The sequence below is a fragment of the Oncorhynchus gorbuscha genome, linkage group LG15 (assembly GCF_021184085.1).
Source record: "Oncorhynchus gorbuscha isolate QuinsamMale2020 ecotype Even-year linkage group LG15, OgorEven_v1.0, whole genome shotgun sequence".
Classification (NCBI taxonomy): domain Eukaryota; kingdom Metazoa; phylum Chordata; class Actinopteri; order Salmoniformes; family Salmonidae; genus Oncorhynchus; species Oncorhynchus gorbuscha.
Window position 1 is genome coordinate 55,763,861 of NC_060187.1, and position 25,732 is coordinate 55,789,592.

Below are 25,732 nucleotides of genomic sequence, written 5' to 3' on the forward strand. Positions count from 1 at the left end.
TCAAATGTGATGTAATGTACTTGTATAGTATGGGATGGGGTATACCCAGAAATTGTTCAAGACAATTTCCCCCCTCTTGGACAACAAAGTGTATCCTTCCTAAAAACACTTTACTTAAAGCCTGCAGGTATAATGATTTATGACTTGTTATAAACACGCATGAGGCTTTATAATGCCTTGTTATGTCTTTCTATTAAGGACGGTTTATCTCATTGTCCTTTCATATGTGTGTCTCTGTCAGGCTGAGAAGTTTGACAGGCTGGTCCACTCCTTCCTGGAGCATCTGGCGGAGGCAGAAAGGGTGCTGAAGTACGGGGTCATCCCTGAGGAGGAGGAAGCTTTGCTGGCCTTTCGCAAACAACATGAGGTAGGTAGATATTTAGGCCTAATATCACTGTAGCCTCCATTATTAAGGTGTATAAATAGCATAATAACAATTCATATCAGGGCTTGTAGAGGTTGCGGGATACAAGTTATAAAAGCCTGATGCTTTATCTAGCATTTGATAATAATAATCATCATCATTATAAATAATAATAATAGTTCATGGTATTTATAAAGCGCTTTTCAAGTACCCAAAGTTGCTTTAAAATTGTAGAAATGAAAAACAAGAAATTGAAATCAAAACAAAACAACGCCAAACCAAACAGAAGGACAAAAACACGAAACAAAGAGTAGGGTCTGGGCTCAAGGAAGGGAAAAGGTGTGATGTGTCAGTGCATGACTGAGTGAGCCGGTGTTGTGTGTGTCTGTGAGTAAGTGGAAGATAGTGGGTGCTTGAGAAGAGTGTGTGAGGATAGTGGGGTTAAGGGCAGGCCATGATGAAGAGGTAGGGCTCGACTGAAAGATGGTGATGGACTCAGATGGCTGGAGGAAGGTAGTTTCAGTTTTGTTGTTGCCTTTTCAGCTTTACTGACTTTCAAGATAACACGCTTCAGATCGTTTTGTATTTACTCGTAGTTTTATAGTTTGATGGCATTACCCAGTAGACAGGGGGTGTAATGAGCTCTGTGTTTGTGCCCTGTGTCTAGGAGTCAATCACTTCCCTGAGCTTCCAGGAGATGGAGCTAGAGAGCATCCAGTGTCTGAGTGAGGAAATCCTGTCCTCCTGTCACCCAGACTCCATCATCACACTCAAGTCCTGGATCAGCGTCACCAAGACCCGCTACGAAGAGGTGAGACCACTCTTACCTACTTAGGATTTTACGTAGGACAAAAATGTAATGATAATGACTGAAGCATTGTGTCAGTGTAGCCTTATTTCTTTGAGGTATTTAAATTAGCCTTTGCGGAGCCACCAGAAAACACTAACATCCGGTTTTCAGGGCTACAGTATTTTACAGCCAAACTTCTGCTTCCCCTGAAGTGGGATCTCTGCTCAGGCGTCTTTTTACACCTGCTACGCTAGGTTATATTTATATTGCCCCTCCCCCACCAAAGAAACTGTGAATGTTTGATCCATTTTGAAGATAAATTAGGTTTTTGTTGCTGCCTATGATGTGCTAGCCGGTGCAAAGGGAATGAGTGAGTTGGCCAGCCAGACAGCCTGTCAGTCAATTTGCAGTCAGTCAGTCTGCAGTTAGTCTTGCTGATTCCCTGTAGACAACACAGAATCCAGAAGTAACTTTTTGCTGGTGTTCCCTCTCTCTCTCTCTCTCTCTCTCTCTCTCTCTCTCTCTCTCTCTCTCTCTCTCTCTCTCGAACCAGGTGCAGACTTGGGCCCAGCAGCAGGGCCAGAGGATCCAGGCCAACCTGTCTGCTCTGGAGGATGAGCGGGAGAATCTGCAGCGCCTACTGGACTGGATCTCATCCGCCGAGGAGGCCCTCGACCTCAGAGACCAGGAGCCACCGGCTGAGAGCATAGAACACAACCAGGAACTCATCGTCCAACACATGGTATAGTACATGAACACAGAGTTTCAGTCACGAACCATAGAATCTCTACGAGCTACAAACCATACAGAGCACAGGACTAACAAACACGGCTAAACAGTTGCAATCCACACAGTATACAATAAGCAAATACATTTACATTTGACATTTTAGTCATTTAGCAGACTCTCTTATCCAGAGATGACTTAAAGTTAGTGCATTCATTTTAAGATAGCTTTGTGGGACAACCACATATCACATAGTAAGGACATTGTCCCTCAATAAAGTAGCTATCAGCAAAATCTGCGCAATTAAGGGGGGGGGGTCAAGTGTGAGTATTAGTTCACAAAATACTATCTATTTTGTTCTTTACAGACTCAATTTCTATTTAGTTAAGACTCGAATAATAACTCACCATTCCTCTCTCCAGGTATTCATGGAGGAGCTGAACCGAAAACTACCAGATGTAGAACATGCCACAAAATCCTGCAAACAGAAGCTGATCCACAAACAGCAGGCTTCGCCGTGCCGCAAGGCACTGACAAGTAAGTGAAGGGTTAGGGTTTGCAGCAACCTGTTGGCTTAGGGACTTTGTATTTTATTGAATACCTGTTTCACTTACAGCACTAATCTGAGCCATATTAAAATGTTGACGTGCACATTTTTTGAGGGATTATGTCAAACATGGACACATTTTACATTAAAGGGCCACACGTAATTAATTGTCCTGTGTTTTATACTGTATATATTTTCACACTATGAAGTTGGAATAATGGTGTGAAATTGTGAAAATTATGATAATGCCTTTTTAGTGTAAGAGCTGTTTGAAAAGACCACCTGAAAGTTCTGCCTATTTTGATGGGATTGAGTTTTGGCCTGCCTATCGACATCACCAGGCGGTAACTTACTTAAAAGACTGAAGAGTTCCAAACCTCTCTGCCAATAACTGCTCGTTGTCAGTCCCCCCTCCACCCAATCAGACCACTCCCAGACAGTCCTTGCTAAATTCTTGCTTGAGAAATTGCTCTTTGCTGTTTTTGTACATTTTTGACCACAGTAAGTTTTCCCCAGAAAGGATTTGATTTTCAGATAAAATATGTTTTTTTTTTAATGTAAAAGGATGTTTGTAGATACTAAGCTAATTGAGGTATCCATCTTCCTGTGTTTGCTCCAGAGAGGAGGAGCACTCTGAAACTCCAGCCTATAGTAATCCCTCTCCCCCTGGAGAACCTGAACCCTCAGACCCCTCAGCTGAGTCAGCTGGTCAGCCACTGGCAGAAACTCTGGCTCCTGGCTTTGGCCAGACAGGGCCGCCTAGAGCAGCACGAGCAGAGACTCCAAGAGGTGACTGCCACAACATATTGCCAGCTATATGTTAACTCTTTGCTTCACAGCGGTATGCTGCGTTCCCGTACATGCTTTATGAACATTAGTTGTAAACGTTCGCGAGCAGCTTTTGGTGCATTAAAGTGCATTAGTTAATAAGACATAGTAAAAATGCATTATTAAGAGGGTATTCATTGGAAGTGTTACCGAGTTTCCCTTTCAATAGCTTCAAATCTGGATCTAAATTACTCTATGTACAGTGTTAATGTCATTTGTCATTAATATTATTGGCTTTCAACAAACAGATGGAGGAATTTGCAAACTTTGACTTCAACGTCTGGCGAAAGCGCTACATGCAGTGGATCAGCCACCTCAAGTCTCGGATCCTAGATGTGTTCCGAAACATCGACAGGGACCAGGACGGACGAATCAGCAAGAAGGAGTTAATCGACAATGTCCTGGCATCCAGTAAGCCCTGCCCTCATACCCACTCCTTGCCTCTCAGCATCGGTCACTCAAACTCTATATCCATTTAATCAATATCAACGCCCATTCATTATTGATTTGATTTGTGTATAAAACTGCCACTTGGTACTAATGTCCTGGAGAGAACGATGGCCTTATTTAATCAGCAGAAACCTTTCATCAGTCTGTTATTAAAATCTTATTTAAATGTCATCTCCCATCACTGATTCAAAGTCTAAAACTCTAAAACAAATCCACATATTACCTTTTTAGAATTCCCCACCAACTCCCTGGAGATGAATGCAGTGGCCAATATCTTTGACATGAATGGGGACGGCTTCATTGACTACTATGAGTTTGTGAGTGCCCTCCATCCCAGCCGGGATCCCTACAGGAGGACGCTAGATGCAGATCAGATCAACGAGGAGGTGAAATGTCTCCCAGAGTTGTTTTCATGCCCATGATCTCCAACGATGTAACAGCATACAGTTCCACGTATTACACCTGAACACGGCTGTGTTTGATGAACGTTATCTGACTCACAAACTCCCGTATCTCCCTCAGGTGAGTCGACAGGTGTCTCAGTGCAACTGTCCCAAGAGGTTCCAGGTGGAGCAGATCAGTGCCAACCGCTACAGGGTGAGGGACCGTAAAACACTTTTGATTGCATGTCGGTCATTGTAACAATGAACATGTGTTGAACTGAACCCTGAGAAAACTTTGGTCATAGGTTTGTTAATGCCAGACTATTGAAACCAGTTATGTTTTTCATTGGCCTTTGCTGTAGTTTGGGGATTCCCAACAGTTACGGATGGTGCGTATCCTGCGCAGTACCCTGATGGTACGAGTGGGAGGAGGTTGGACAGCACTTGATGAATTCCTGGTCAAGAATGACCCTTGTAGAGGTTAGTGGAGACTTAAAGTAGGGCCGCATTGATTGATGAATAATTCTAATATATGCCATTTAGCAGACGCTTTTATCCAAAGCGACTTACAGTCATGTGTGCATACATTCTACGTATGGGTGGTCCCGGGGATCAAACCCACTACCCTGGCGTTACAAGCGCCATGCTCTACCAACTGAGCTACAGAAGGACCTCAATTCTCAAATATAAGGTTTTAACTTTTAGTTTATTTTCGTCTTATTTTGGATGTTGACATTTCATCCGAACCATTTTGAAGTTTGTTAGCTGGTCATTTAGCAACATCCATAATCTCTTGGCTAGCATTTTGTTTTTTAGCAATGCTAGTGGGAAAGCTTGTATCAGTTTTTATCAGTGCATTCGAAAGCATGTGGACAGCGCCCGTGGTGACCTGAGAAGCACTGGAAAGCTCTTTCCGCATGCCTTTAATACAGTCCATTTCCACTTGCATTGCATCCACTACATCCTCCCAAAACGCTTGCTTTAATTTTTATTTTATTTTATTTCACCTTTATTTAACCAGGTAGGCTAGTTGAGAACAAGTTCTCATTTGCAACTGCGACCTGGCCAAGATAAAGCATAGCAGTGTAAACAGACAACACAGAGTTACACATGGAGTAAACAATTAACAAGTCAATAACACAGTAGAAAAAAAGGGGGGAGTCTATATACAATGTGTGCAAAAAGGCATGAGGAGGTAGGCGAATAATTACAATATTGCAGATTAACACTGGAGTGATAAATGATCAGATGATCATGTACAGGTAGAGATATTGGTGTGCAAAAGAGCAGAAAAGTAAATAAATAAAAACTGTGGGGATGAGGTAGGTGAAAATGGGTGGGCTATTTACCAATAGACTATGTACAGCTGCAGCGATCGGTTAGCTGCTCAGATAGCTGATGTTTGAAGTTGGTGAGGGAGATAAAAGTCTCCAACTTCAGCGATTTTTGCAATTTGTTCCAGTCACAGGCAGCAGAGTACTGGAACGAAAGGCGGCCAAATGAGGTGTTGGCTTTAGGGATGATCAGTGAGATACACCTGCTGGGGCGCGTGCTACGGATGGGTGTTGCCATCGTGACCAGTGAACTGAGATAAGGCGGAGCTTTACCTAGCATGGCCTTGTAGATGACCTGGAGCCAGTGGGTCTGGCGACGAATATGTAGCGAGGGCCAGCCGACTAGAGCATACAAGTCGCAGTGGTGGGTAGTATAAGGTGCTTTAGTGACAAAACGGATGGCACTGTGATAAACTGCATCCAGTTTGCTGAGTAGAGTGTTGGAAGCAATTTTGTAGATGACATCGACGAAGTCGAGGATCGGTAGGATAGTCAGTTTTACTAGGGTAAGCTTGGCAGCGTGAGTGAAGGAGGCTTTGTTGCGGAATAGAAAGCCGACTCTTGATTTGATTTTCGATTGGAGATGTTTGATATGAGTCTGGAAGGAGAGTTTGCAGTCGAGCCAGACACCTAGGTACTTATAAGTGTCCACATATTCAAGGTCGGAACTATCCAGGGTGGTGATGCTAGTCGGGCATGCCGGTGCAGGCAGCGATCGGTTGAAAAGCATGCATTTGGTTTTACTAGCGTTTACGAGCAGTTGGAGGCCACGGAAGGAGTGTTGTATGGCATTGAAGCTCGTTTGGAGGTTAGATAGCACAGTGTCCAATGACGGGCCGAAAGTATATAGAATGGTGTCTTCTGCGTAGAGGTGGATCAGGGAATCGCCCGCAGCAAGAGCAACATCATTGATATATACAGAGAAAAGAGTCGGCCCGAGAATTGAACCCTGTGGCACCCCCATAGAGACTGCCAGAGGACCGGACAGCATGCCCTCCGATTTACATTTACATTTACATTTAAGTCATTTAGCAGACGCTCTTATCCAGAGCGACTTACAAATTGGTGCATTCACCTTATGACATCCAGTGGAACAACCACTTTACAATAGTGCATCTAAATATTTTAAGGGGGGGGGTGAGAAGGATTACTTTATCCTATCCTAGGTATTCCTTAAAGAGGTGGGGTTTCAGGTGTCTCCGGAAGGTGGTGATTGACTCCGCTGTCCTGGCGTCATGAGGGAGTTTGTTCCACCATTGGGGAGCCAGAGCAGCGAACAGTTTTGACTGAGCTGAGCGGGAACTGTACTTCCTCAGTGGTAGGGAGGCGAGCAGGCCAGAGGTGGATGAACGCAGTGCCCTTATTTGGGTGTAGGGCCTGATCAGAGCCTGGAGGTACTGAGGTGCCGTTCCCCTCACAGCTCCGTAGGCAAGCACCATGGTCTTGTAGCGGATGCGAGCTTCAACTGGAAGCCAGTGGAGAGAGCGGAGGAGCGGGGTGACGTGAGAGAACTTGGGAAGGTTGAACACTAGACGGGCTGCGGCGTTCTGGATGAGTTGTAGGGGTTTAATGGCACAGGCAGGGAGCCCAGCCAACAGCGAGTTGCAGTAATCCAGACGGGAGATGACAAGTGCCTGGATTAGGACCTGCGCCGCTTCCTGTGTGAGGCAGGGTCGTACTCTGCGGATGTTGTAGAGCATGAACCTACAGGAACGGGCCACCGCCTTGATGTTAGTTGAGAACGACAGTTTGTTGTCCAGGATCACGCCAAGGTTCTTAGCGCTCTGGGAGGAGGACACAATGGAGTTGTTGATTTGACACACTGAACACTGTCTGCAAAGTAATTGGTGAACCAGGCAAGGCAGTCATCCGAAAAACTGAGGCTACTGAGTCTGCCGATAAGAATATGGTGATTGACAGAGTCGAAAGACTTGGCAAGGTCGATGAAGACGGCTGCACAGTACTGTCTTTTATCGATGGCGGTTATGATATCGTTTAGTACCTTGAGTGTGGCTGAGGTGCACCCGTGACCGGCTCGGAAACCAGATTGCATAGCGGAGAAGGTACGGTGGGATTCGAGATGGTCAGTGACCTGTTTGTTGACTTGGCTTTCAAAGACCTTAGATAGGCAGGGCAGAATGGATATAGGTCTGTAACAGTTTGGGTCCAGGGTGTCTCCCCCTTTGAAGAGGGGGATGACTGCGGCAGCTTTCCAATCCTTGGGGATCTCAGACGATATGTAAGAGACGTTGAACAGGCTGGTAATAGGGGTTGCGACAATGGCGGCGGATAGTTTCAGAAATAGAGGGTCCAGATTGTCAAGCCCAGCTGATTTATACGGGTCCAGGTTTTGGAGCTCTTTCAGAACATCTGCTATCTGGATTTGGGTAAAGGAGAACCTGGAGAGGCTTGGGCGAGGAGCTGCGGGGGGGGGGCGGAGCTGTTGGCCGAGGTAGGAGTAGCCAGGCGGAAGGCATGGCCAGCCGTTGAGAAATGCTTGTTGAAGTTTTCGATAATCATGGATTTATCGGTGGTGACCGTGTTACCTAGCCTGGGAGGAGGTGCTCTTGTTCTCCATGGACTTCACAGTGTCCCAGAACTTTTTGGAGTTGGAGCTACAGGATGCAAACTTCTGCCTGAAGAAGCTGGCCTTAGCTTTCCTGACTGACTGCGTGTATTGGTTCCTGACTTCCCTGAACAGTTGCATATCGCGGGGACTATTCGATGCTATTGCAGTCCGCCACAGGATGTTTTTGTGCTGGTTGAGGGCAGTCAGGTCTGGAGTGAGCCAAGGGCTGTATCTCTTCTTAGTTCTGAATTTTTTGAACGGAGCATGCTTATCTAAAATGGTGAGGAAGTTACTCTTAAAGAATGACCAGGCATCCTCAACTGACGGGATGAGGTCAATGTCCTTCCAGGATACCCGGGCCAGGTCGATTAGAAAGGCCTGCTCACAGAAGTGTTTTAGGGAGCGTTTGACAGTGATGAGGGGTGGTCGTTTGACTGCGGCACCGTAGCGGATACAGGCAATGAGGCAGTGATCGCTGAGATCCTGGTTGAAGACAGCGGAGGTGTATTTGGAGGGCCAGTTGGTCAGGATGACGTCTATGAGGGTGCCCTTGCTTACAGAGTTAGGGTTGTACCTGGTGGGTTCATTGATGATTTGTGTGAGATTGAGGGCATCTAGCTTAGATTGTAGGACTGCCGGGGTGTTAAGCATATCCCAGTTTAGGTCACCTAACAGAATAAACTCTGAAGCTAGATGGGGGGCAATCAATTCACAAATGGTGTCCAGGGCACAGCTGGGAGCTGAGGGGGTTCGGTAGCAGGCGGCAACAGTGAGAGACTTATTTCTGGAGAGAGTAATTTTCAAAATTAGTAGTTCAAACTGTTTGCGTATGGCCCTGGAAAGTATGACATTACTTTGCAGGCTATCTCTGCAGTAGACTGCAACTCCTCCCCCTTTGGCAGTTCTATCTTGACGGAAGATGTTATAGTTGGGTATGGAAATCTCAGAATTTTTGGTGGCCTTCCTGAGCCAGGATTCAGACACGGCAAGAACATCAGGGTTAGCAGAGTGTGCTAAAGCAGTGAGTAAAACAAACTTAGGGAGGAGGCTTCTGATGTTGACATGCATGAAACCAAGGCTTTTTCGATCACAGAAGTCAACAAATGAGGATGCCTGGGGACATACAGGGCCTGGGTTTACCTCCACATCACCCGCGGAACAGAGAAGGATTAGTATGAGGGTGCGGCTAAAGGCTATCAAAACTGGTCGCTTGGAGCGTTGGGGACAGAGAATAAGAGGAGCAGGTTTCCGGGCATGGTAGAATATATTCAGGGCATAATGCGCAGACAGGGGTATGGTGGGGTGCGGGTACAGCGGAGGTAAGCCCAGGCACTGGGTGATGATGAGAGAGGTTGTATCTCTGGACATGCTGGTTGTAATGGGTGAGGTCACCGCATATGTGGGAGGTGGGACAAAGGAGGTATCAGGGGTATGAGGAGTGGGACTAGGGGCTCCATTGTGAACTAAAGCAATGATAACTAACCTGAGCAACAGTATACAAGGCATATTGACATTTGAGAGAGACATACAGCGAGGCATACAGTAATCACAGGTGTTGAATTGGGAAAGCTAGCTAAAACAGTAGGTGAGACAACAGCTAATCAGCTAGCACAACAACAGCAGGTAAAATGGCGTTGACTAGGCAACGGGGCCGACAGATAAAACAAACAAGCAGAATGGAGTACCGTGATTAATGGACAGTCCAGCGTGCATCAGCTATGTAGCCAAGTGATCAGTGTCCAGGGGGCAGCGGTGGATGGGGCAGGGGAGCTGGACTGGCGAGTGTTATCCAGGTTAAAAAACGAACAATGACTAAATAGCTTGTAGCTAGTTAGCTGGTTAGCTTCTGGAGGTTCTTGAGTGTGTTCTAAAAATTAAAAATAATAGCGATTCCGTATCACATTGGGTGAGGCAGGTTTCCGGAAGGTATAAACAATTTTTTTTTTTAATCGGGAAGAGATAGAAAGTACATATGGGCCACTGAGTGTTTGGGACGCGGCGATGCAGACGGTTAGCAGGCCTGTGCTAACAAGCTAACAGTTAGCAGGCCGGGGTAGACAAGGTAGCAGTTAGCGGACCTGGGCTAAACAAGCTAGCAGTTAGCAGGCCGAATTAGCAAGCAAGGAGATAGCAAGGGCTAGAGAGTTAGCCTTTGGGGGACGTCGCGATGGGGTGAGTCTGTTTATTCCTCTTCATGCGGTGACATCGATAGACCGGTCGTGCGTCCGGGTATTGTAGCCCAGGAGTATGTTACGGTGGTAGCACAGTGGCTCTGGCCGGGCTAGCTTCAAGCTAAGTGGGTGGAAACGCTAGCCAGGAGTAATCAACCAGGGTTGCGGTTTAGCTCGATAGCTAGTTGTGAAGATCCAGCTGAAAAATGTTCCGTTTGCGGTGGGAATCCGGGGATAAAAAATAAATAGGTCCGTTATGCTCTGGTTAGCGTCACGTTGTTCGAACTGGCGAGAGCTTTCCGAGCTAAACGTTAGCTGATGACCGGTTAGCTGAAGACCGCTAGCATAGCTGGTGGTTAGCTGGTGGTTAGCTGGCTAGCTTCAGTTGAGGGGTTCCGGTTCCGAAGTAAATATAAATACTTTAGGAAAAAGTAGCTACATTGGGTGAGGCGGGTTGCAGGAGTGGATTTGGAAGCTTAGGTTTAGCAAAATGTTTTTAAAGATATGCAAAGAAAAATATGTAAAACGAAAAAGAGACGATATATACAGGGGACACGATACGACAGGACGACTTACTGCTACGCCATCTTGGACATGACTTGAAAATGAAGCCAGATACACAATGACCATTGATGTCTGCTATTTATTTCACAGTGAAAGGTCGGACGAACCTAAAGATAAAGGAGAAGTATTTATTCGACAACTCCCAGAAAGGAGGCTCGTCTAAAACCCTGACGGTCAGCAGGTCCAACTCCAGCCTGAGTCTCTACAGCAGCGCCTCGGCTCCAAGCAGCCCCCTAACACGCAAAGTAAGCTCACGTCTATCATAGTGTACTACCAAACCCCGAAACACTATTATCACTACCTGTGTATAAGCCTACAAACCAACAAGGTAACTTTAGTACTAGCCCCAAACCAACACACTCTCCTTTGTAGAAGTATGGTAGTCCTCAAAGCAATAAGTTAAGATCATCTATTCATGTCATTGAGGTGGCTAGTATCATGGTTTGATCATCTCTATTCCATGTTCCAGGCCTTACTGCGGAGGAGTCTCTCAGGTGACCGCTGCATCCGGCCCAGGAGCTCCATAGCTGCTCTGGGGTCAGATCTACAGTTCTCCACTGCGGATGAGGATTCTCTTTCGCAATCAGGTGTGTACAGTAAATCAACCCTCTATGAACGGAATTGGACTTGCAATTATAGTACAGTTCAGATGAGTTCAACATGATAGCCATTACATTGACATAATGGCTTTTGTTTTTTTGTATTTTAAGAGGAAGCTGAAAGACTGCCCACATGATGGGGAAGGTATGTCCACAATGCGCATCATGTGAACACTACAGTGATGAGCTCCACTACAGCCTTGGGGTCCAGAGAGAGAGAGAGAGAGAGAGAGACCAACAAGACAAGGCCTCAGTCACAAGCCCATAGACTGCCACTAAGGGGAACTCCATAATCTTCAGAAGTGATACAAAAGGGCCTGATTCTCTATTGGACACTGTGTTTGTAGGCTCTGTGAAGAGCCTCTGATTGTTCAGCTAGGGATATGGACATGACCTCTGACCTAAACCTGGACATATCCCACTACACTCCTCTCTGAGTCATTGTATTGATATAGTCGTCATTTCGATCATCTATATCAATATGCAACTTCAACACTGGTTTTCCGAATATGACAGAGTCCGAGGATAGAGATACTGGAACAGTCTGCACGGATACACATTGCATGACGGTTATCAGTATAGATTACAATCTAGCTTCAATATTTGTTTCACCCTGTGCCCTTATAATGATGTCAGGGCAGGCTGCGATCAAGCAACGATGTGGCCTGAAGCTAAATCACAAAACTCCACAAGGACAAACACGTGTATTAGCAGAAAATGGATTTTCATTTTTGAAGCTATATAAAGTCAGGATTTCATCAGCGACTGTCATAATTAGTTCCTTTATGTTATTGTGTGTAGTGCATTTCTCCTTTTAAAGAAGTGTGTCTGTAAAATGCGCTCACATGCAAATACGTGAAGGTGTGCTAGTATGCCCTGTGTTTAGTAACAAGACACAGAACCGTCCAAAAGATGACTCCAAAAAAACCTACACAGCCAATGAATGGTTCCATCATCTTTCACCGTGGTAATTATTTTTCCACGACATAATAGGAAACACTAGCTTGGTCCCAGATCTGCTTGTACTGTTTCGCCAACAACATCCATAGTAGTTGGCAAGCGAGCACAAACAGATCTGGGGCCAGGCTAAGGAAACACTGCTGGCGGGGCCCACATTGCTATTTCGTGTTGTCACTTTAACCTGAACTGATGCTACACTGTTAAAGATGTATGTTTGACATCCTGTTCAAGTATGGTTTTAAATGCTACATTTTAAGTTCAAAAAATGTATGAAGATGCGTCATTATTTTGTTGAGATTATTTTCTCAGGTTTGGTTTTGCCTTTTGATGTTTAAGTGTTCAATGTTTAAGTGGAACATTACTGTGATATTGTAGGTGTACTCTTTTATGTTACTGCTGTATAGTTACTGAAGGTTTTATATGGCAAGTTATGTTCTTCACACATTAACTTCTCCCTATGAAATGCACTTTTTATTTACTGAACTACAGTCAGTGCATCGGTTTGGTTCTGTATGTGTGTGTGTGTGGTGACACATTTTCTGATTTCATTCACTTAGCTTCAGTGTTTAGGACTAGAGAAATAGACTGATGTTTATTTTATTTACGATGAACAACTGTATTTCTACAGGGTTTCACGGGGTGTGACCCTCCCAAAATACAAAAGTGTAGTTCTCAATGAGATCTTGACTTTCTTTCTTCCATTCAGGTCTTAATACGGACTATTTTATGCAAACCAACATATTAATTTACAGTTGAAGTCGGAAATGTACATAAACTCGTTTTTCAACCCCTCCAAAAATGTATTGTAAACAAACTATAGTTTTGGCAAGTCGGTGAGGTCATCGACTTTGTGCATGACACAAGTCATTTTTCCAACAATTGTTTACAGACAGATTATTTCACTGTATCACAATTCCAGAAGTTTACATACACTAAGTTGACTGTGCCTTTATCAGCTTGGAAAATTCCCCAAAAGAATGTCATGGCTTTAGAAGAATCTAATTGGCTAATGTATTTCAAGGCCTATCTGCAAACTCAGTGCCTCTTCGCTTGAAATCATGGGAAAATCAAAATAAATCAGCTTCAGTAAAAATTTGTAGACCTCCACAAGTCTGGTTCATCCTTGGGAGCAATTTCCAAACGCCTGAAGGTACCACACTCCTCTGTACAAACAATACGCAAGTTTAAACACCATGGGACCACGCAGCCGTCATACCGCTCCAGAAGGAGACGCATTCTGTCTCGTAGAGATGAACGTACTTTGGTGCGCAAAGTGAAAATCAATCCCAAACAGCAAAGGACCTTGTGAAGATGCTAGAGGAAACCGGTACAAAAGTATCTATATCCACAGTAAAACAAGTCCTATATCGACATAACCTGAAAGGCCACTCAGCAAGAAGCCACTGCTCCAAAACCACCATAAAAAGCCTGACTACGGTTTGCAACTGCACATGGGGACCAAGATTGTCCCCTGGTCTGGCGAAACAAAAATAGAAATGTTTGGCCATAATGACCATCGTTATGTTTGGAGGAAAAAGGGGGAGGCTTGCAAGTTGAAGAACACCATCCCAAACGTGACGCACAGGAGTGGCAGCATCATGTTGTGGGGGTGTTTTGCTACAGGAGGGACTGGTGCACTTCACAAAATAGATGCATCATGAGGAGGAAAATGATGTGGATATATTGAAGCAACATCTCAAGACATCAGTCAGGAAGTTCAAGCTTGGTCGCAAATGGGTCTTCCAAATGTACAAGTATCCCAAGCATACTTCCAAAGTTGTGTCAGAATGTCTTAATAAGGACAACAAAGTCAAGGTATTGGAGTGGCCATCACAAATCCCTGACCTCAATCCCATAGAAGATTTGTGGGCAGAACTGAAAAAGCTTGTGCGAGCAAGGGGGCCTACGAACCTGATTCAGTTACACCAGCTCTGTCAGGAGGAATGGTCCAAAATTCACCCAACTTATTGTGGGAAGCTTGTGGAAGGCTACCCGAAATGTTTGACCCAATTTAAACAATTTAAAGGCAATGCTACCAAATACTAATTGAGTGTATGTAAACTTCTGACCCACTGGGAATGTGATAAAAGAAATAAAATCTGAAATAATTATTTCTCTCTACTATTATTCTGACATTTCATGTTCTTAAAATAAAATGGTGATCCTAACTGACCTAAAACAGGTCATTTCTACTTGGATTAAATGTCACTCGTTAAACAAGTTTAAATGTATTTGGCTAAGGGGTATGTAAACTTCTGACTTCCTACTGTATGTCCCTTTCTTCCTTTTGAGCCTAGGCATATAAGCAAACGGTCCCACCTATAGCAAACGTTCCTCACATGCGTGTCTCAAACTATTACACCTCCGCATACAACAACTATCAGACAAAGGATTGATTCACTCACCATGACTGTGTAGGTGCTACAATTCCTATCAATATTACAAACCCAAAGAAAACTGTTTGTCAGGTGACATGCTTGTGAAAGTCTACACCCTCAACTCTACCTCAGACAGATGAGGCTTGAGGCTGACGATGTCCTAAAATTGACACTGTACATTTTTTTTGTCTGTAGGTGGCATCTGGACTTGTCCCTGCTCAGTCTTGTATAGTGCTTGCCTTCTCTATGGTTTACTGTATGCTTACCACTGTAAGCAAGTGTGTGTGTGGGTATGTGTTAAGTGTGGGTTTTTGATTTTATTGAGACTGGTCGAAGAAGGGTTAAATCTTATATGACAAAAGCAGTGGAGTGTGTACTTTACATGTGTGTACACAATAAGGTTTGGGCTTATGCAGTTCTGATGAAGAAAAACAGGAAACGATTCATTCCACTGTTATTTTACGCTTCAATGTTAGAACATTGGGCAGTACAGATCTCAATGTACTGTAAAACACAATAGCCAGATTATTCTACTGCTATGCACCCCTATCTTTCTGTACTGCACATGTCAATTTCTATATCCAGCACTTGTTCTGGTATCTAATTTAGGAACACTGTAGAATCATGTCACTAATAATGTTTTCAGTCTATTATTGTAAAAATAAACTATTTGTAATGAAATTAAGAACATTTTTCATATTTTATTACACACTTTTTTAGCTTTAATTTCCTATAATTTATTTCTGACCTTCAGACATCATCTCTGCTCCATTGAAACACATGGGGTTCTCATAGTTAATTGTTACAGAGAAGTGACACGTATGCTAATAATGAATTTTATAGTATACTCTGTTAGTACTCTGTGAAATAAATTAGAGACAGGAAATCATCCTGATAGCATCAGCTAGCACGACCAGGGTGCTGAAGGATGATGGAACATAAAATCAGGGAAGAATCTATTCCTAGTCTCAAATGACCATGTCTTTTGTTCTTGTGCCTAATAAGAGTATAGAAAGAAAAATATCTAACATCATTCCCAGGTGGTCGTCTTACTCTGTAATCTTTGTTTCTGCTTTCTCCACACTAAGACCCTTCATAAATGTCCAACTTCCTGTTAATACATGTCACCCAAAACACACAAATGTGTATTGTTTCAAATGGAGCCACAAGACCCAGCAGAAAGAGAGAAGGGGAAGAAAACAGTCAATTGTGTTTCCACACACACACAGCCAGCACCAACTCAGGTCATGAGAGTGACCTGCTTGACCGGCTTGGCCTGAAGTGAAACCACCATAGTGTCCTGTGACTGGACTTCTGTCCAATTCACGAGTTCCCACCAGACCTGGGTTCAAATAGTGTTTGCTTTTTTCTCAAATACTTTGATCTAGGGCTCTATTCAATCTGTAAAGCTGAAGCGTTCCAGAATCCACAATAGAAATGTAAAGGTCACCGTGAATGCAGACTCCGCCGAAGCAGGAACGTTGCCTTTTTAAATTTCAATCCCGCTGTAAAGCTGAACTTCTGCGGTGCGGAGTGAATAGAGCCCCGAGTTGTGTTCGATTGAGCCTGCTTGGAGTGCTGAAAGGGTGGCGTTTGCAGTTTTAGGACTATATTTCCTTGTTGATTCCATTCCGCCAGGCAAGCTCAATCAAGCGCAGCGAAAAGTATTTGAAAGAAGACACAATGCAATCTCAACACAGGTCTGCTTCGCACGCACACATCAAAATGCCACATTAAAAATTCTGTTCCATGTGTGTTGAAGCCTGACATTGTCTAACAAAACAACACCAGGACAGTTATGATACACTATCCATGCCTCAAAATAGACCAATGTTCTGTTCTCCCTAGTCGTTAACCCTTCACCTCTGGACAGAGGGTGTCTCAGTCAGGATAACACATGATGTAGAATGCCCTGCAGAAGGATCAGAGGGAGTTGCAAAACAAAATCAGATGAGAGTTGGTCATTTACTGTACTGCTCTACTTACTGCAATGCGGGGAAACATGTTTGCCACATTAGGCTGTATACCTATATGGTTACGCTACTCACTACCTCAGCATCCTGGGCAATTGACTTCGCTGACTTTGAGTGAACGTGCCCAAGGAGAGCAATTGAGAAAAAATTCCTCCAGGGCAGACCATGGGCTCCTTCAACTGCACAGTCATTTTGTCCTGCTTGGCAGACTCAACACTCTCACTGTGCTGATAATGAAGGAAAGAATAGTCAGAACAATGCCTTGCAGCTTGGATCCCTTCCCAAAGACAGGAAAGAGCTCATTTAATGAGAGACCAATGTGAACTGTGTTACTGAGGATGGTTCGCGATTCCCAGCCAAACGCTGCCTGACATCCAACTTAAAGCCCATGGCTGTAGGGCGCATGGGATCTGACAAACCATCCTGGATTACAAAAAGTCAATCTGAGAAAACGTTTTCGTAACTCTAGAACTGTATCCGACAAAAAGTAGAAGCCCTGCATGATAGGATAGGTTAAGCAAGGGTGGCGGGTGGGCAGAGTTGGAGATGGGTGGGCACATGGGAGGGTATGTTGGGAGAGATGGGGAGGGCTCAGGGAACAATCAGGGAGTTGTTTGTTTATTAGTAAAAAAAAAATGTTTTGTGGTATTCGGAGCAGCTTAAATTTTGAAAAAAAGCAATGCTAAAAACTTCAAAAATAATAAACAATGTGTTTTCGTAACTCTAGAACTTTGTCAGCAGCAAACAATTAAAGGTTTTGTATTTGATCAACAAAAAGCAAAGTGGTTCCAACTTCCTGTTGGCCAACGTCATTTCCTCTCAGCAGTTACATCCTCACAAAGGAGAGGCGAAGTCCTGGTTCAAAGGTCGGTGAGGGAGTGGAACATGAAGGGCCTTGCATTAAAATCTTGTGAAACATAAATGTGACAAAGGATGCTCACAACAAATGTGCAGAGGTAAAGGATCTGTATAGGATTATTATTTATGTTTTCTACAATGTTGATTTTGGGCTCAGTAACTCCCAGCACCAAAAAATGTGATAAGCTTGGTAGAGTGGGTGTTAAAGATTGCTAGAAATGTTTTCCCTTTGATAGCACATTCAGATGACAGATGCTCAGTAAACTGCATCTACTGTACTGTAAGCATGCTCAAGTTTGAATGAATAAGCATCAAATCAGGGTGAAAATAATTTGAGGAAATTAATATCTGGCCCAAATAAATATCTGTCCTTAATTGAGTAGAGGAGGGGGGTTGAGATAGAAGGCGGAGGGGTGCTCGTTCTCTGCACTCAAATCAACTCCCATCTAATCAAGCTCCAGGCCAATCAGGTCCATTCATTTGACATCATGGAATTTATGCTGAACAAAAGCTACCATGCAGCCCCCCCCCTCTGAAGTCAAAAATCACAAGCTGCTGTCCAAAGCTGTCGTATGGTTGGCTAGGCTGGGCTACACACCAACCCTTCCAACCAGCAGGGAGGGCACAACCCTACTACTCCACCCTACCTCACTTCCACAGCCGCCCAGCTCTCCCCCTCTCCAGCCTCTGTAGCCCAGGACATTGGCTCCCTGAATGGACCCCTGTGAACCAAAGTGCAGCAAAGCCCCCCCGAGTCACGTGATAGTCTGGTACAGTAGTTATACACACAAAGCACCATCCCACTGTTATTTAACAGACAGACACATCAGCAACCTGCACAAGGTCGCTCCAGAGCGTATCGTATCATCACAGCAGCCTCACACATACATACTCTGTCAGAGGACCATCACATTGCGCTGTGGGACTCAAACACCGGCAGCCAATATCCATCAACTGCATCCAACTCTGTCTGACTGAGAGGAAGCTTACAGAGTCAGGTAGGCGCTTCCTGTCAGGTGTTTCGGTCAGGATTGGGAATTTGTCATTAGTAGATGAAGAACTACTATATCGTGTTTTGAGAAGAGTTGCGTAAGGGGTTGAATACCATCATGTTTATATGGCCATCTGAGGTTGAGGATCACTGGTATAGATATATAATGGGGTGGTATTTTTCCTGGTTGCTTAATGAGTTATAAAATCATCACTTTTATTTTACTGTCTTTTTGTAGATTTTATTTGACACATGACAATTACTTTTCAGGTGTGCATAACTATCATTTATCAAGTTTACACGGTAATTGGGATGGACTAACAGAAGCATATTTGACTGTATTTGGAAAAGAAATGACATAACATTTTGGATTGAGAGATGCAACAAAGTTCCTCGGATCTCTTCAAAGATAATTGAGGAACTTAGTATTTTTCTTACTTTACATCTTACCTAAGACGACATAGTTTGGTGTTCTTTAGTTTCTCTTCTTCTAGCAAGTAATCTGTGTGAAACTAATTTGATTGCAATTATTTCCATGTCTTATTTTACAGTCAACAACATACTGAATCTTTTACCAAGAGTTGCACAAGGAAGAACAAATAGGAATGGTCTTTTTGTCACAATGATTATTCATGTAGAGTAGAAATAATGGCTGGAGATTGGTTACAGCTGTACAATACCAAACTAGTTGAACTGTGTGAAATACAGTATGGATGATGTTAGAGCTTTTCCTTGAAATTACATGGGGTAGTTGAAATGCAATCGCCATTGCATTGCATGTTAATTGTCAAATGCAGATTAATGCACTTTCTCTCATCAGTCCTCATATCACTCTGTCTTTCTCTTGTATAACTGTTCTGGGAGACCTTTCATAAAGAGGCGAAGGGAAAAAAACGAAATCAGATGCTTTTAGCACCATCTACTGGTCTACAGGCGACGCACCGTATATTCAATAGCATTCAAGTAGGACCCGCAGGTCTACTTAATACTCTTGTTGATTTCTACTGAAGATTTGTTGTGAACAAGTCAAACAAAAAATGGCATAGTTCAAATACTTGTTTCATAAAACAGAGTTTGCCACGGTGACGTGTGATTTTATAAATGTATGTATTTTTGCCGAAGGTGCACTTCACAGTCAATTCTTCACTGTGAAGAAACATATGTTCACTCTAGGCTGCATCCATCTGTTGTTTTTTTTTGTTGTTGGCAAAAACAAAACAAGTTGTAAGAGCTTGAGGAAACACCTGCTGTTTCTCTTGGGGAAAATAGAAAACAATTAGGTAATAATCCTTTAGTATTGTGGAGTTTTTGTTATTGCATGCTTTAACATGGGTTACTTTTTTCTCATTAGACTGGTTCATATGCTCCAGCTACATAATGCACTGTTGGATCCAATTACGCAGCCCAACATTCATCTGAATCAGGAGACAATCATTAGACCAGAGCAAACTAAAGACAATGTTAGCTGACTGAAAATCCATATGTGAGAAAAGGGTAGAGGCATGATGTACTCCAAACAGAGGATTGTCGACAACATTCCAGGTAAACGCTGCCAACTCAATTGGAAATTACCTTTGAATGTCAAGCGAGCTGTAATCCGCTTATGGGATTGAACCCAGCCAAAATTGTGTCATGTCAAATTAACAATTAGAAAAGATCAACAGCACAATATGACTGTGACAACATCTGTAGGCGCCATACTAGAGGGTAGGTAGAACATAGAGATGAACACATGTATCAATCTCTATGGGGTAAACACATTTAATGACTCTCCAAGGATTCAAGGCTGTTGGAGAGATGTGCTGAGAATATGGGACAGGAAGAAGATTGAGCAAACAAGTCAATCCTGCTTTTCATGTGTTTTGGGTGTGTTGTCTTACAGTCAAGTCATTGACATTACAGATACACAGAGTGGTCAAAGTAGCATATACTGCATTTCCTTTGAGTAGGTTACTCAGGGGCAGAGTGACAACTTGTTTCATCATCAGCCTTTCAGGTCAGTGCAAAAGGAAACCTGTACTGGAAACTAGGAGCAGTGATACTGTTAGTAGTGTCACGGTCTCAGGTTACAGTCTCCTAAAAAAACAATCTGGAGTAGTCAGAACTGCCCTCTGACATGCTGTTATAAATACACAGCTTCTTATGACTGGTGTGTAGTAGAGTACTTGGCAGCTGCCTCTCTTTCTCTCTCTCTCTCTCTCTCTCTCTCTCTCTCTCTCTCTCTCTCTCTCTCTCTCTCTCTCTCTCTCTCTCTCTCTCTCTCTCTCTCTCTCTCTCTCTCTCTCTCTCTCTCTCTCTTGCTCTCCCTGTTTCTCTCACGCTACAGCCAATGTTTTCTGTTTAAGGGTGCAGAGTCAAGGTCATATTCTCTAGGGGTGGAGGAGAGGGGGAGGGTACGTAGTTGACCCCTCCCCCTTCTGCTACTGCAACTTGCTCTCGTGCTCTAGGGGCTGCAGGGAGGCAGAGCACATGGCAAAATTATTTTTCGAACGAGGCTCCTTTAAATCCGGGGGATTACGGTGTCATAGACAAGAGGAGCCTGTGTACTTCCTGTTCTGTCAATTGAATGGGATACACGGAATTCGTGAGTGTGTATGTAATAGCGATAACGAGGGGGGAGGGAATATGAACTGAATGTACACACTTGCCGGATAATGTAATAATGCTCTGATCAGTGAGAGTGGAGTGAGAATTTACCCAAGAGAGAAGGAGATATAATAGGCAGTCCCACTCCATCACAAGGTAAGATTATCATTCGTCTGAGTCTAAGGGGAATTAGACAATAATTCCACAAGCCTCTGTAAATCCATCTGCTCCACACTGAAGCTGAGCCTGTTTGTTAATTAGGCAACATGGGAGAGAGAAATAGTCTAACCAATAGTATTATTGGTTTGACTATTTCCTCATCACTCACATCCCATGTTGCCGAATTAACTAATTGTCTCAGCTACACTGTGGAGTAGATGGAATTATTATGTCTTCCGTGTAGGATGGATTCAAACTGAAGAAAAACCAGGAAGAGGAACTGAGTTACTGTGAGCATACAGTAGTTCTGTAAACTCTTAAGGTTATGTGTGTGTGGGTATGTGTGTATCAGTATGTATGTAAACAAGAACAGTGTTTCTCTCCATTCATACACTGAGTGAGGTGACTCCTCAACTATTCAGTTTCAGACGTTGAATTACAGGCAACTATGAATCAGCAGAAGTAACACCCTCTTACCACGTTCTCCTTGCACAGAAAAGGATGAAGTGTAGGTTCAGCCTGTGTATATGGGGCTGTTCCGAGACTAGTGGGTTTGTGTGTGAAAGGTCAGGTACTCTGTGCCAGACTCAACATTCGGGGTGGACGGGGGAGGGAAGGCTGCTGAGTCTTATGGTCACATACTGTGTTGCAGACAGGCTGGCTTTGGTAACCAATGACAACGTGGGTGAGAGGATACCCCCACTAATAATTACACATAGGCAAACCTTGAAGAGAACCAAGGGAACTAAGGAAATGTGACAGAAAAGGATGAAGTGTTCATATAATGTTGTCATTGTGATGATGTTGCAGAGCTGAGAATGGGTATTTTGATTTAGTTCTGTGTTCTGGTACAATGAATAGTTTTTGGTAATTATGCCTTTCAGCACCCCAACAAATGTCAGTTCATGTTGTTCACTAGTTTGCTCCAAATGGGGGAGTGGTGGTTGGGTTGGAGGGTAATAAAGGAAATATATACATTTAAAGATATGTATGAATTTGCAAAAAAAATATGTGGGATTGGAAATGATGCAGACAATTGCATTGATGGAAGCTACAATCTATCTGCAATATTAATGCTGATTTATACCCCCCCCCCCCCAATAAAAATAAAATATCAGTACATGATCAGTATTATGGCAACGTATGTTGTTGCATTTTAATCATGCAATTGTGCATTGTTTGTGTGTTTCAGGTCCTTTATGCAAGTTGTTTACTGGCTGTGCCCCTGCCCTTCACCATGACTCTCCTAACCCACGTGCTGGCATGTCTCTTTGGCATGGGCTCCTGGGTGGCCATCAACGGGATGTGGGTGGAGCTGCCCCTCATAGTGCCCGAAATCCCAGAGGGTTGGTACCTGCCCTCTTACCTCACTGTGCTCATCCAGATGGCCAACGTGGGGCCCCTTTTCGTCACCCTCATGCACCGCTTCCGCCCGGGCAAGCTGGACGAGCGGCCCGTCATCTACTCCATAGTGGCCCTGGGCGTGGTCGCCACCTTCCTCCTGGCCTTCTTCTGGAAGCACACAGTGTCCCTAGCGGGCGCTACGCATAGTGTCCCCCTCCTAGTGCTCTGTTTCCTACTCTCTGTGGTGGACTGCACCTCCTCGGTCACCTTCCTGCCCTTCATGATGCGCCTCGGGCCCCAGTACCTCACTACGTACTTTGTAGGGGAGGGCGTTAGTGGCTTGGTGCCTGCCATAGTGGCTCTGGTGCAGGGGGTGGGGGTGGTTCACTGTCGGAATGCTACAGTGGCTAGCTTAGCCAATGGGACCTTAGGGATTAACTCCACGGTGGGGGCCAGTGGAGAGCTCCAGGCTCAATACCAACCCGCTAACTTCTCAGCCCAGGTCTTCTTCCTCTTCCTCAGTGCCATGATGGTGGTGTGTCTTGCCGCCTTCCTCTTGCTCAACCACCACCCGGCCGTGGCCAGGGAGAGGAAGCGCGAGCACTACTTCAACAGAGGCCTGGCAGAGGAGAAGAGTGACCAAGCCCTGTCCCTGTCTCACAGACCTCAAGAGGAGAAGCCCATGATCAGTTCTCCGGATATCCACCGGAGAGCCCGGCGGAGCTCCTTTGGGACGGGCTTCTACAGTGGGCCGGAGGTGACGTTCATCTTTGTGGTTCTGGCCTGGGTCAATGCCCTGACCAACGCAGTGCTGCCCTCAGTGCAGTCTTACTCCTGTCTGCCCTACGGGAACCAGGCCTACCATCTGGCGGCCACCATGGCAGCCGTGGCCAACCCCGTGGCCTGCTTCATCGCCATGTTCCTGCCCTTAAGGTAAACCCAACTCTGGACTAGCATAACTGACTGATCAATAATTTACTGAACACAGACTCTCTCAGATCTATGCAGTCACCAGTGAAGGCTGTTGAAGGTAGACATGGGGAGGAGTCATTGTAATGGCTGGAATAGAATGACTGTCAGTCACTGAATCAAGTTGACGTCTATAACAAAATACAGAATAAACAGCATTCAGTAACATTGTACTGTCTCATCCTAAAACATACAGTACTTCAAAGGATTGTTTAACTAATCCAAAACACCTTGAATTTTCCAACCCACTTCCTCAACTCACCTTCTAGCTTGTCCTTGTTCTTTCTTTCCAGGTCGTTGGTGCTGATTGGGCTTCTGACAATAGTTGGGACAGGGTTTGGTACTTACATCATGGCCATGGCTGCACTGAGCCCCTGTCCTCTACTGGTCCACAGCGTCTCAGGCACCGCACTCATAGTAAGGCCCTTTCTGTTATTAGGTCATGAAATAGAGAAAATACATGTGTTACGTTGCAAGATTGCTGATAACACCTGAACACTGCATGACTGTCAATTTGATTTCATTGGGCCATTGAAAACGACATGTTTCTGAGTGGAAATGAGATGTTTGAGGTCAAGCAAAGGCTTCCTAAACAACGGTAAACAATCGAAACTCATGTGCTATTGGCTATGTAGTTAATGATCCTCTAATGTACTGTGAATATTGACACAATGCTAGTATTTTGTTTGTAATGTCTATCTACTCTCTGTTGTAGGTGATCGCCTGGATGTTGTTTGTCCTGACCCTCTCCTATGTGAAGGTGATCATTGGGGTTATCCTTCGGGATGAGGGCCACAGTGCCCTCGTGTGGTGTGGAGCAGTAGTACAGCTTGGCTCCATGCTGGGTGCCCTGTCCATGTTTCCCTTGGTCAGTGTCTATGGACTCTTCAAATCAGGGGACCCTTGTAACACCATGTGCACAAAGTAGGGATCAAAATGTGGCTTACTGTTGAAACTCACTGTAGAAAACAATAATTGTTGACACTGGAAATGTGTATATTTCATCATGTGAGTTTGTCTCTTTAAACTGATTTTGACGTATCTAGTCTGTTGCCAAAGCAATTAAATATCTCCCTATGGTTGCGGAAGGATCTCTTTGAAGCACATCCTCAGATTAGAAACTAAATGGCACCAAACCATTTGTGTTTGTTTTCTGTTGAATAAAGTTGAAAAACATAGGGTCTTAATTTAATCACCTTGTTGCAAGATAGCTTTTTCTGCAATGCAGGATCAATAAAACGTGTAGTGTATTTGAGGTTTAAGGCTTCTGAAGTTTGCAATTTCCACTTTGACATTTTCCGACTTAATTTTCCCTTGTGAAAATGTTTTCATTCCCTATAAAATGTAGCATGAATTATAATCCACATAATAATTTACATTTCCTGTTGCTGCAGGATTATTTTCCTGCTGTTGCAAACTGGCTCAAATTAAGATCTGAAATCTGTAAAGTGTGGGAGGCCAACTTTTATTGTTACAAAGACCACAAAGATGATAATATTTAATTGCTAAGCTTTTTTGCAATTCTTCTTTAAAAGAAGCTGAATGCCTTGGAATATGTTACAGGGACAAAACAGTGCCTTCATTTTGGAGTTTCTAGTACTGCAAATGTCAACCAAAAGGTCATTTATGTTTATTCTTTACCAGTCTATGTTTAATGTATTTTTTTTTCCAAAACCAAAATTTGTCTTACATGCTTTGTATACGACCTTACTGCAGTCATAATGTATGGCTCGAGTCAATTAAAATGTATACATTAAAAAAAATATATATATATGTTTTGTATTTCTCTACTAATTGCTTCCTTTATTATCATATTTCTGTAGTTTATTTATCACTGGCATGGGTATAAAGCATCACTGTAATCATACTTCGATCCTTCGCTTCCAGAATTTGACCAGTAGGTGTCAGGCTAGGATAATGGTAACATGAGCTGAGCGTGAGATCTGAACAGAGCAGGGGTCCACATCCTGGCATACTCAGACCTATGGATACCACATATGCCTTCAATCTGACTGCAAGATCTAATGGAAAAGTATTTAGTTATGAATACAACTTTTTTAAATTATTTTTTCCCCCCTTAACACTGCTTTCTTAACAAGCGTGTATAGTTCATTTTGTGTAGTCATGTTCCTGCTATTTAGTTAAATGTAAGTCCTGTACAGTAGCTGGATCATCGGGGTAGACTTACA

At 43.9% G+C, this 25,732-nt stretch overlaps 2 protein-coding genes across 3 annotated transcripts in view; both read left to right on the forward strand.

Moving 5' to 3' along the window:
* Window positions 1–13,140, forward strand: part of LOC123997278 (plectin-like) — a 145,412-nt gene extending 132,272 nt beyond the window's left edge. The window contains exons 65-76 of the mRNA XM_046301431.1: window positions 242–367; window positions 1,032–1,175; window positions 1,708–1,896; window positions 2,303–2,417; window positions 3,047–3,216; window positions 3,504–3,666; window positions 3,937–4,091; window positions 4,228–4,302; window positions 4,451–4,568; window positions 10,817–10,971; window positions 11,196–11,313; window positions 11,437–13,140. Of these exons, the coding sequence (XP_046157387.1) occupies window positions 242–367; window positions 1,032–1,175; window positions 1,708–1,896; window positions 2,303–2,417; window positions 3,047–3,216; window positions 3,504–3,666; window positions 3,937–4,091; window positions 4,228–4,302; window positions 4,451–4,568; window positions 10,817–10,971; window positions 11,196–11,313; window positions 11,437–11,462 (1,554 nt within the window). The 3' untranslated portion in view covers window positions 11,463–13,140. The remainder of the gene's footprint in view (window positions 1–241; window positions 368–1,031; window positions 1,176–1,707; window positions 1,897–2,302; window positions 2,418–3,046; window positions 3,217–3,503; window positions 3,667–3,936; window positions 4,092–4,227; window positions 4,303–4,450; window positions 4,569–10,816; window positions 10,972–11,195; window positions 11,314–11,436) is intronic.
* Window positions 13,141–18,306: 5,166 nt separating this feature from the next.
* On the forward strand, window positions 18,307–25,314 carry LOC123996620 (riboflavin transporter 2-like). Of its 2 annotated transcripts, none has more exons than XM_046300128.1 (4): window positions 18,307–18,492; window positions 22,423–23,507; window positions 23,837–23,960; window positions 24,259–25,314. In XM_046300128.1, the coding sequence occupies exons 2-4, from the start codon at window positions 22,468–22,470 to the stop codon at window positions 24,469–24,471; spliced, it is 1,377 nt and encodes a 458-aa protein (XP_046156084.1). In that variant the 5' UTR covers window positions 18,307–18,492; window positions 22,423–22,467; the 3' UTR covers window positions 24,472–25,314. The 2 variants fall into 2 exon arrangements, with proteins under 2 accessions (XP_046156084.1, XP_046156083.1); XM_046300127.1 differs by lacking the exon at window positions 18,307–18,492 and adding an exon at window positions 20,889–21,227.
* The last annotated feature ends 418 nt before the right edge of the window (window positions 25,315–25,732 follow it).